The 12865-nt window shown below is 34.8% G+C and overlaps 1 protein-coding gene across 1 annotated transcript in view; it reads right to left on the reverse strand.

Moving 5' to 3' along the window:
• TLN2 (talin 2) overlaps window positions 1–12865 on the reverse strand; it is a 528019-nt gene that overhangs the window by 176804 nt on the left and 338350 nt on the right. Inside the window, 3 exon segments of the mRNA XM_074294922.1 lie at window positions 723–799; window positions 935–1036; window positions 1735–1890. Coding sequence (XP_074151023.1) covers window positions 723–799; window positions 935–1036; window positions 1735–1890 — 335 coding nt within the window.

A 12865-nucleotide genomic window follows, 5' to 3' on the forward strand; every position in this document is an offset into this window, starting at 1 on the left:
CCATGAATAAAAACAATTAGATAAGAATCCAATAGAAATGATTGCGTCCCTTTCTGTTAAAAAGCAACTCTTTCAGACATATATGTGCCAAAATGTTTGTGGCAGCTCTTTTTGTTGTAGCTAGAAACTGGAAGATGAATGGATGTCCATCAGTTGGAGAATGGTTGGGTAAATTGTGATATATGAAGGTTATGGAATATTATTGCTCGGTAAGAAATGACCAGCAGGAGGAATACAGAGAGGCTTGAAGAGACTTACATCAACTGATGCTGAGTGAAATGAGCAGAACCAGATCACTATACACTTCAACAACAATACTGTATGAGGATGTATTCTGATGGAAGTGAAAATCTTCAACATAAAGAAGATCCAACTCACTTCCAGTTGATCAATGATGGACAGAGGTAGATACACCCAGAGAAGGAACACTGGGAGGGGAATGAAAATTGTTAGCACTAATATCTGTCTGCCCAGGTTGCATGTACCTTCGGATTCTAATGTTTATTGTGCAACAAGAAAATGATATTCGCACACATGTATTGTACCTAGACTATATTGTAACACATGTAAAATGTATGGGATTGCCTGTCGTCGGGGGGAGGGAATAGAGGGAGGGGGGGTAATTTGGAAAAATGAATACAAGGGATAATATTATAAAATATATATATATATATAATAAAAAAAAAAAAAGCAACTCTTTCTTCCATGAACAGAATACTTACTTTTTAGGGGAAACAGATTCTTCTAACATTGTTGATTCCTCATCTCCCTCTAATCCAAATCTATCTTTACTTTGTTTCTAGGAGAAGACAAAAAACAAAATTCCATAATCAAATGAATGAATCCTTGACCCAGTCACCCCAGAAGAGTTATATGTGAGAACAACATAACAAGACATTCAAGGCCGCTTTTAATCAAAATGATGAGTAAATACCTTCTTGAGAATGATGTCAATGTAGCCTGCAATTAGTTGAGATATCTGCTCTCCTTCAGTTGTTTGTACAGAATAATAACTTTCCTGATACTCCCCAAAATCCTAAGGGAAACATTATTAATAAGAATTTTTTTAAAAGCCATCAATTTTTAAAGAGGAGAAAAACAGAAGATGAGACCAGAGAGATAAGAGACACCAGTTTAATGTAACTTCTACTTTTAATAAATTTATGGACATTAAAAAATGCATATCCATCTAGGACTACTAAGTCCAGTCCTGTATGAACTAAATGAGATGATAATTTTGTCTGGGAGTGGTAGTGGTGGTGGTTTCCAATAACTTAACAATAGAAACCAATGATCAATATACTGATTTTTTCTTCTTTTAACTCTTTTTTTGCCCATGACATTAATTGCAAGGCTTATAGAGCTTTTAAGGAAGAATGACAGTCAGTTGGTTAATCCACAGTAATAGTTGAGTACTTACTGTTAAGAACTGGGATAATATTAAGTACTGTTTTAAATAAATATACAGAGGAGGTTTCCAAAAACATTTGTAGAATTTAGTAACACAGAAATAGCTAACATAGAACAACTACAGCTAACATTATAAAAGAGTGGAGCACTATCAACTTTTTTGTATAATAATGTGATCCAATTAACCCCAAACCACTCCACCCAGAGGTATTTTTCTTGCTTTGCCAAGATGAGGTCATGTGAGATCCCAACAAATGAAACCAGCAGGTCCACTTCTGCCCTCTTCCCTGCCCATCCCCATGCCCTCCCACCCCGACACTGTACCAGAGTAAAACTCTTGGGTGATGCTGCCCAGCGCTTGACAGTAGTAAGTGGCCATTCTTGCAAGACTTCCTTAGTCTTTTCATCCACTCGCATCACTGAGTCCTTAGTGATACCCAGCAATCGGGGAACCAATTTGTTCTTACCCTTCATCTTTTCCTGAAATGGAAGAAAAGACTTATTCATCCTACTGAAGACAAAAATCCATTTATATTTATCTATAATATTAAGTTGAATGGTTTAATTTTAATTAACTTGTTTTGGATGTGGTTTGGGATAGTACTGAGACTTTAAAAGTTAGATTAAATCATGACAATTAGTTCATACCATATAAAGCTGGAAGTGAGGTTGCCTATTTTGCATAAGAAGAAAGAACATGAAATGATTTGCCAAACAGGTAGTACACCCAAGGTTTAAATTCACAAATCTGATTCAAAACCTAGGGCTCTTTCTCCTAATCCCTGCTATCTCCTCACCTTCTCTGGCCATCAGCAACTTGTAGCCACTTCAACGAACAATTTTTCCAATGTGTTCTAGGCACTCTCTCTATTAGTCTATATTTCTATAACCATTTCTTTGCCCCCACCAGGAAACCTCCTTGTTCCACTCCCGCTTCACACACACCCCACTCCAAATTAATTTCTAGCCACTTTCACTTGTCTGATGTCCTGGGACAAATCTATTGCCAGGCTGAACCTCTAAAGACAATGAAATCCTCCCTAACTTTCACTCAATGATCAGCATATTTCCACCCTATCCTGGCTGCCATTCTCCATCACCTAATGAGTGCTCTTTTACTTCCATCCCCTCAAACCACCCCCAAAATGCTCACTCTAAAGCTACCCCACCTGTATCCTAGCAATGTGCTTCAGAACTAAGAAACTAGCTTCCATCTCTGTTAGGATTCTTACAAGGTGCTAAGTCGGTTGTCTAATTTAGCATGGTACTTAACAGTTCTCTAGTTCAGAGTTCACACCTTTCACACCTTTAAAAGAGCATATAAAAGGACAAGACCACTGGAAGCTCCAGGAGATTCAGAGTGAAGATTCATTCCCACCTCTATCTTTGTGCTGTCTGGATACATTCGGACAAAACTCTCGGGAACCAAGGAGAGAGGAAGACCTCCAGAAAACTAGCCGAGCCCCAAGTGAAGGAGATAAGATTTTGGAAGAGACAATAAAGGATTTGAACTTTGACTCCTGGCTGTATTTGAAGTGATTATTGAACTGAACTGAAACTAAGACTGCCTCCAGAAACTCCCTAAGAAACCTGCTCCCAGAGAATGATTATAACTTAGAGAGAAGAACATTATACATCTCAATTTTTTTTCTTTTTTCATTTTCTCTATTTTCTTGTACTTATACTGAGACCTGACTTTCCCCTGGCTATTTTTTCCAGTCCAGACAGCACGTATGTTCATATGCTAAAAATCACTGGTTAAGTGGGAGATGGAATAATCCATGTTCTCAAGTCACCATCAGGTTTCTTCTCTATCACTATTACACAGTAACCACTCCTCCTATAAGGTTCATTCAATCCATTCTTATCACCTAACTAGGATATGATAGTTGTTACTTATAGACCTCTAGGACACTCATTTCTTCCTCAATAAACTGAATGACCAGTTCACATAATATTCCTCTCCTCCCCAACCCATGCCTTCATATTAGAGGATTTTTTAACATATGATACTCTCTCAAATATCCCAAGCCACCAAAGTCATCAATTTAGTCACTGTCCACAACCTACTCCTTCTCCCCACCTTAGCCACACATTCAGATCTTCACATTCTTGATGTTGCCATTACTCTCAAGGAGTGTTCTCTATCCGTGGCTTATGAACTCTGAAATTCCTTTATCTGACCATGGTCACTTGTGGTCCTCCTCACAACTACAAACTATTCTTAATATTTACTGTGACCTCCAGTTTCTTGAAGATCTTATCTTACCAAACACCAAACTTGGTTTCATTCACTGCCTTCATTCCTATTCACATGCTGCTGAACAAAGCTGGAGAAATCACAACTGTGTTGAGTGGGAATGCTTTAAATTTAAGTTTCATGATATCAATTGGGCTCTCACTGTAGCAAAGCAATCCTTTTAGATGTCCTTAAATGATTCACTATCCTGCTCACTGCAGCAGCTAATGCAAACCTTTTTATTCCCCTCAAAACTCCCATAGCCCTTCCCCCATCCCTCAGCTACATACCTTGTCTCATATTTCACTGAAAATTTTAAGGTCATTAACTGAGAGTTCCCTTTTCTCTTCTCCTCATCTCACATCACTCAGATGTCTTGTACCATTTCCTCTTTCATCCATTCTTGAAGTGGAGGTCCTTTTCCTTGCCAAGGAAAACCCTTCTGCATGGACAAATGATTCATTCTATCCCAACTCTCCAGCATATTATTGCCTCTTCAAAAATCTGTTTTGTGTGTGTCTGTGTGTCTCTATCTGTGTGTGTGTCTGTTTCTATGTCTATGTGTGTCTCTCTCTCCCTCTCCCTTTCTCTTCTTTAATGTTGTCTATAAAGATGCAGGTCTCTACCACTCTCAAAAATTCCTCATCTGATCCATCTACCTTCTTCCTTGCTAACTAGCTCTTATATTTCTTCTCACTTAAATGATCATCAAGTAAGGCCACTGGCAATATCACCACTTACCTTCCTCTCACTCTTTTCTCAACTCTCTACAGTAAGATTTCCAAACCCATCAACAAAAACTTCACTCTTCATCATTATTAATGATTGCTAAAACTTGCCAAACCTAATGGGATATTCTCAATTCCCATTTTTCTGCAGCTTTTGATGCTGATCATTCTCTTCTCCTTGATAGTCTCTTTTCTAAGCTTTTGTGACAATATTCTCTCCCAGTTTTCTGATTTATTTCTGATCTTTTGAGCTATTCCTACATACTTTCTTTTGCTGGGTCCTCAAGCTGGTCATGTTCATTACCCCTGTGGCTCTGTTCTGGACCTACCTTTCTTTTCCCTGTCTATCACTTTGCTTATTGATTTCATCAGCTTTTATGGATTCAATTATCATCTCTATGCAAACATCCTCTCAATCCAGTAGACATCTTAAATTCAACATGTTCAGAACTTTTCTAATTTTCTTTCTTCCCAAAGTCCCTTCTTTCTAATTTCCCTAGAGTACCATCATCCTCAGAGTCACCCAGGTTCACAACCTAGGTATTATCTAATTCCTCACTTTCTTAGCTACCAAGTCCTGCTATTTCTACCTTCCTAACATCTTCTGCATATAGCTCCTTCTCTCTTTCTGCCACTGTCACACTCCCTGGGGCAGGCCCAAATCACTGCAGAGGGAAAGGCAGATTTCTCCAAATGTTAGAGTGAAGAATTGTTCCAAGCTGTTTCACAAAAAAAGGAAAGGATGGAGAGTGGACCTGTGAATTCATTGACATAGGGAGCTGACAGATAAGGAAGCTCCCTCTATCAATGCAAGTCAGCAATTTATATAGCTTTGGGTAGTTGTGCAGAGATTTATTAAATGACAGGCAGAGGGTCATCCAGCTAGTATGTGTAAGGGGCAGGACTTGAATATAGTTCTTCTTGACTGTAAGGCTGGTTATCTATTCCCTCTGCTACACTGCCTCTCAAAGGGAGCTTGTTCCAAAAAGAATAGAAAGGACTGAATAAATAGTAATTCCACTGAGAACAAACAAAATAAATGATAAATAAATAAAAGAGGCCACGGAGAGAATGCAACATATTGTTCAGTCTGGGAACATGTTGGGAAGACACATGTTTGCAACCTGTAAAGAGACCATTTCCTGTTTCCTATCTTTAATGACCCCAGCTATAAAAGAGCTCTCAACTGCCAGGTGATATGGTTATCACACATGACAGAGGAGATGTGGCAAACACATTCACCTCCATCAGCAGTTGGGATGGGGTGGTTGGCTGATTATATAGGTTGTGGTAAAAATCTAGATAGTATAAAACAAATAAAAGACTATAAAGAGAAAGGAATGCAGAAGAATAATATTGATACACATTAAATACTACGTTAAATTTATACTAAAAATTGTACATTGTAGATTTATGGTTTCATATGTTATCCTTATTACATATATATATATATATATATATATATATATATATATATATATATATGCACATGTTAATATATGTTGATGATTATAAAGGAAATTTAAAAAAAAAAAAAAAAAAAAAAAAGGAAAAGAGGTACTCTAACTTCAATGGACCCAAATGTCAATCCTTGGCCCTGGGCTCTAGTGAACATCTCTATAGACTTATTTCCATACTCTCCAGATTTCTTTTTCTCATCTACCATCTTAAGATATTACTTTTGTCTCTTGAGTTATTGCTAGTATTTTAAGAAATTTATTGATTATATACTGTGTACAAAGCATAGGGCAGCTACTGTTCATGTAGATGGGTGTTCAGAAGTCACTGACTTTTTAGTGGGATGGGGGGGTGTTGCCTTTCTTTCTCCCTGCTTTTGATTGTGAGTATCTTGAGAGTAGATTTTTTTTTTTGAATAAGCCCCTTTTGAGGTAAGAAAAAATAGAAACAAAGAAGATGCTTGTTAATTTAGGAATGGCCAAAAAGAAAATGTGCTTCATGATTATAATGAAAAATTATTACTGACCTACAATTAATGATTATGATGAATCCAGAAAAACATGGAGTTATATGAATTTATAGAAATTAAGAAGAATCTGAAAGAAATATTTGTATGTACATATATATATATATATGCACATGTACATATACATATATAAAAACACCACTATAAATGGAAAGAACAACAAAACAATGTTGTAAGTTATAATAATCAAGGTTGGGCCCCAAGAAGAGATTATAAGAAGACACCTCCCCTGTGATTCTTGGCAGAGAGGGGTGAGGAACTGTGGTATAGAACACTGGATATCACATCATATTGGTTAGTTTTGTCATATCTCTTTTCTTCCTTTTTTTTTGTTATAAAAGATGGCTCTTTGGAAAAGGTGAGGGAAGAGTACAATGGGGAAAAAAGTAACATAAAACCAAACTATGTTAATAAAATTTGTTTTTATAACTAAAAATTTCATTTTCCCTAAAATTATCCAGGGAAAAGAAAGAGTTACTTTCCACCTAGTAGAAACAATTATAGCAAAAAATGTAATCTTGGGGACTTTGAGACATACCACAAATCCTAAAATAATGATGAGAATGACACTGCTTCAGTACTCTCAATCAAGGGAAAATATTAAAATAAGAGAGGATTCAATAAAGAAAGGGGTTTGGGAAAGAGAATTTGAAGAAAGTAAGAATGCATACAATAAAGCAGTTATGGGACTAAATGGGATTATGGATATACTAAAGGCTCTAGAATATTGGCAAGGGAAGAACAAGGCCTGGAAAAAAAAGTTGGTGGCTCCACGCGGGGTACATTCAACTCATAGTGGACCCCATTGCTTAACCCAATCTGGCTCTAGAAGAAGCAGACAGATGTCAGGATGGAGGTGTGGAGGTTGCAGCCAGTTAATCTGCAAGCACAGCACTGGCACACACAGCTGACAGGACCCAGAAAGAGATGGGAAATAAAATATGGTTTGCAGCTGTTCCTTCCACCCCTTCTTCCCACCCCCTACCCTTGCCACCCTCCTCTGCAGTGCTTCAGTGTGAGGGGTGCCTACATGAGCAAGAAGATGGAACACAGAAACCTGATGGATTATTTTAACACATGTCAGGATCATTCTGGCACACAGAAAGAAGCCACAGTAAATAATTCAACAAATTAAAACGAAGCTTCCTATTAGGAACAATCAGCAATAAAATAAAATAAAGAATATTGAAAGTAGCAGCTGAGACCATCATTATGGGATAATCTACTTGCAATTCTTCTTCCCAAAACCCAGAACAGCTGAAGAGAACTAAAACGGTGAATAGCTAATATCTGTAAAAGGAACCTTTGCCATTTAAGGGCAAATACATTTGCTCAAGTTCTATATATGTGAAGAATAAATAATTATATATATATATATGAGATAGAAAAATTCCCCCTCTCAGGAAAAAAAGCCACATTGAATGGTGAATATTTTAACCATAATATTTTTTTATTTACAATATGTAAAAAGGCAATTTTTAAACAGTTTATATGTTAAATTTAAAATTTATCCAGTAAAACAAAAATTAATTCTCAGTTAACAAAAAAACTGTTTCTTCTCAGCTCTGTTAGCTCTCTCTCTCTCTTTCTCTCTCTCTAGTTATATATATATATATATATATATATATATATATATATATATATATATATATATATATATATATGTTAGAGTTAAAATTAAATCAGCAAGATTTTTAGAAAGGCCTAGAAAGATTAACATGAATTGATGCTGAGTGAAATAAGCAGAACCAGAAAAACAGTGGCCACAGCAACAGCAAGACTGTAAAATGTGATCATTGTGATAGGCTTGGTTCTTAGCAGTGATAAGTGATCCAAGGAAATCCCAATAAACTTTGGATGGAAAACACATCGGCTTCCAGAGAGAAGCTCTGGAGACTGAATGCAAATCAACACATGATATATTCATTTTTGTTTTTTTCTTCTATTTTTTTCTCTCTTGTGGTTTTTCTGTTTTATTCTGTTTTTTTCTCCCAATATGAATCATATGGAAATATGCTTTTTTAAAAAAAGAGTGAATATATATCTATAACCAAAAATGTTACAGCAGGAAAAAATTAAAAGTAAAAAAAATTAAATCAGCAAATTCTATAAATAATCACCTTAATACCAACATACATGCTTGTGTATACTGACCTTCCCCTAAGAGATTCAGAATAAAGTTATTATCTATCACTTCAAGAGAAAGGGTTTTTTAAAAACTAGTTTGTTGCTTCAATCCCACTTCTTCCAAGAAAACTTTCTCTAGGTGGACCACTTTCTTTTTGGGGGTACACACAGCTAATTTAACTATCATGAGACAGCTGCATTCATCTATTGCACAAAGTAGTGGAATCCCAGAGGTCATACTTTCTCCATCTTTCTCAGCCATTTCTCATGCCTCCACTAAAATTAGGTCATTTTCCTAGAAATTTCTGCAATTACAATCTATTTCCTCTGATATGAGTACTGCTGATAACTACCCTCAATTCTTTTTTGGAAAGAAAAAATACAAGCATTTGCAAAGTATTGGGAAACAGATGTGTGTAACTGTGCACATCCGTGTGTGCATGTGCACTGAACATTCCATGACATGATAAATATGGAAATATGTTTAGAAGAATTGCACATATTTAATTTATATTGGTTTATTTGCTGTCTTGGGGAGGAGGAAAGAGAGCATGAAAAAATTTGGAGCACAAGGTTTTGCAAAGATGAATGTTGAAAAACATCCTTGCATATATTTGGAAAATAAAATGCTATTAAAAGTAAAAGAAATTTTAAAAAAAGAAGAAAATATGTTTAGAAGAATTGCACATATTTAATCTATATTGGTTTATTTGCTGTCTTGGGGAGGAGGAAGGAGAGCATGAAAAAATTTGGAGCACAAGGTTTTGCAAAGATGAATGTTGAAAAACATCCTTGCATATATTTGGAAAATAAAATGCTATTAAAAGTAAAAGAAATTTTTAAAAAAGAAGAAAATATGTTTAGAAGAATTGCACATATTTAACCTTTACTTGCTGTCTTGAGAAGAGGAAGGAGAGAAGGAGAAAAATTTGGAGCACAAGGTTTTGCAAAGATGAATGTTGAAAAACATTTTCGCATGTATTTGGAAAATAAAATGCTATTAAAAATAAAAGAAATTTAAAAAATAAAGAGCTCTATTGCCCAGTAGAATGAAACTGCATTTAGATAAAAAAAAAAAGTTTAAATCTTAGCTTTGCCAGTGAAAATATAATCTTGCATAAGTGACAATCTCTGGGGACCTTGATTCTCTTATTTGTAAAATGAGAATATTGAATTAGATTCATTTTAAGATCTATTCTAGCCCTAAATCTATGATCCTGTGATCCTTAGGAAGTTTACATTAGTCAAAGTAGAACAAGTTCCTAGACAGAGTCTGAAGTCTACAAGGCAGTGTGTGACCCTCTGATAACATCTCCTTCTCTAGGCTTCAGGTTCCTCACCTGGAAAATGAGAAGCCTGCTAAAATCATCTCTTCAGGACTCCTCCAGATATGAAATGCTACAAGCTAACATCTGCAGAAGGGTAACACTGTTGGAAAGGGAATCAATTATATTGAAATAAAGATGGAATTTTCCCCAGCTGAGTTCACAGACATTCTGTCCACAGAGCCTGTGTGGACCCAAAACCTCAGGTTAAGAGCTTCTTCATATGAAATGAAATGCCAGGCCTATTATCTTTATAAACAAAGAGGTTTATAAATGAAAAGTTATATTTAAGCGACCTATGAACTCACTATTTCTGAATGTTATTTTTAAACCTGCCACAAGTGAATGAAAAGCAAAAGGCCCCATTTCTTTACTTTGATCAAAGACACTGGATAAAAAGTCAGAATAGGGGAGAGAAGTGCCAACTTGAATTTCTACCCATCCATCTGAATAATATGTGGCTCACAGTGACAAAACCAGGTAGGAAAGGACATCTAGCTTCTCCCTCTGAAATAAGAATCCATAGGTATGCCTTGCAAAATGATGCAAAATATATTAATCTAATATATGATGCTGTCAGATTTTATTATACTTGAAATTTAAAACAGATGGTAACACCATGAAGGGAAGAAATACTTATGATTGTGTAAAACCAAAACATAAGTAACTTCAATAAAACAGTCCAACTATTCCTTTCAGACAACCCCCCATGAATTTTCAATTCTATGTAACGTGACTAATATACACAACATAAACATTTAAATGTTTTAGCTGATTAAAATTTCAGCTTTTTAAAATTTATTGTTTTTAATATATGGGTATAAATATTGGTAAGTTACATTATTTGGAAACCACTCACTGATTTTTCTCTTTATTTGTTAAAGCACCCCAGTATCTCCCTTTCATAATTTAATACCTAAATTAAGTTTCAGAATTTAGGAGTTAGAAGGATTATTACTTAGAGGTTTAAAATTCTGAATTTCTCAGTTCACTAAAAAAGAGGAAAAAAGACTTAGAAAAAGAAATCATTTAATAAAAGATTAAAGCTTTAAATATTCCATTAACATTTTACAAAAGAAAAATGTAAAATTAATGGAATTCTAATGACTAAAGTCAAATTTTAAAATGCATATAAATATCATTGAAAGATTCTTGCCCCTTCCTCTTCTATCTACATGATTGGGAGCAAAGAAACCCAGGATGCTTGGGTTCCTTATCCTTTCTAAAAAGTTCTCTGAGCAGCATTTTATAGGCTTCAGCCAATTTTCAGGACCTTGTTCCAACAAAAAAGCTTTCACAGTCCCCTTTCCCTCGGTTCTATCAGTTACTTAAGAGACAATGGTTAAGGTAATCACTATTCTCTTTTTCATTTTCTAATCATTATTTGAGATATTATCTTACAGAATTAATTTTTAAAGTTTAGATTATTGATTGATTTCCTTACTGGAAGGACCTGAGTTAAAATCTTCCCTCTGATGTTCATTACCTGGGTGATCGTGGGCAAATCATTTAATATCCATTGGTCTCAGCATCCTCATCTATAAAATGGATTCTTTTGATGATCTTAAAGGTCATTTTCAATTTAATACTCGTATTCTCCTAATACTTCATTTATTTCCTGATCTATATTACTCAGATAATCGTGATACCACGGATAAAATGCAGAGACTGGAGAATCAGGAACACTCATTTGCAAGAGTTCAAATATGACCTCAGACATATTGGTTGATCCTGGGAAGTCACTTAATGCTGACTGCCTCAATATCTTTCTCTGTAAAATGAGCTGGAGAAGGAAATGGCAAAGCAGCCCATTATCATTGCTAAGAAAACCCCAAATAGGGTCACAATGAGTTGGGCATAGCTGAAAAATTATTCGAAAATAATAACATATGCTACTCTAAATCTATTTCTCATCAGTTTGCCACAGCCTTGAATATTTCTAAAGTATTTTTACTGATATGAGTATTATCTTAGGTAAAATGATTTATCATAAAAAAGTTATTGGTATACAAGAAATTGTAAATCAGAAAGTTATAGAAGTCCTAAACTTTGTTCCTATGAATTTTTCTTCATTGATATCCCTGACTGTATAGCATATTAATGTTTTGTTTTTTAAAACTTTTCTTATCTATTGATTTTCAGGAATCTACAGTTATGTGATTTTGATTGGCCCACGAGTTATAGAAGTTCTCTTGTAACCAAAAAAAAGAGAATAATTATTAGATTTATTATTACCCAGAATATTTTCTCTGTTCAATTTGATGATATTGGGGATGGGTGAGATGGTCATTATTGGTAATTTAAAAAAATCTAAAAAAACACAAAGTGCAATTATTTTTTCATTCAAAAATTAGTTGAGTGATAGAAGATTTTTGTTGTTGTTGTTGGCAAGGTCTCCAAATGTTGTCTAGTTGAATATCAAATTGTATGAAAATCAGGGTGGTGCAATAAATAGAGGATAAGGATTGGAGTGAAAAATAACAGTTAAAATTTTGCCTTAGGAACTTAGTACCTTCATGATCCTGTGAAAATCATCATGGTTTCAGTTAATTCATTTATTAAAAAAAAAAGATAACAGTACATAATGGTTTGTTGTAAGGGTCACATAAAATAATAAATGCAAAAAGCACTTTGCAAATCTTTAAGTACTTTATAAATGTGAACAATTATAATGATGATTATTAAAGTAACTAAAAAATTTCCATCAGTACAAAAAATATAACTATGTTACTTCAATAATCAAAATTGCTCCTTACATAATTAGACAGATTTTTCCAAAGGGGAAGTAGATCAATACAATGATATACATTGTATATGCATGCATATACAATGTATATGTATAGAAATACAACATACATTGTATAGAAATACAATGATGGTCCCTAATATCCCAAATGATGGTTTACTCCTATGGGTTGCTTTAGTTGTGAGTCAGTAAAATTGTTTACAGCACCCTTTCTCTATTCTTCCTGCCTGTGTCTTAAAAGACCAGTTGCTGTTCAGCTGGTTTTGATTCTGTTGGTAGGAAACTGAATCCTGGAGTATGCTGCCA

The sequence above is a fragment of the Sminthopsis crassicaudata genome, chromosome 2, assembly GCF_048593235.1.
Source record: "Sminthopsis crassicaudata isolate SCR6 chromosome 2, ASM4859323v1, whole genome shotgun sequence".
Taxonomy (NCBI): Eukaryota; Metazoa; Chordata; class Mammalia; order Dasyuromorphia; family Dasyuridae; genus Sminthopsis; species Sminthopsis crassicaudata.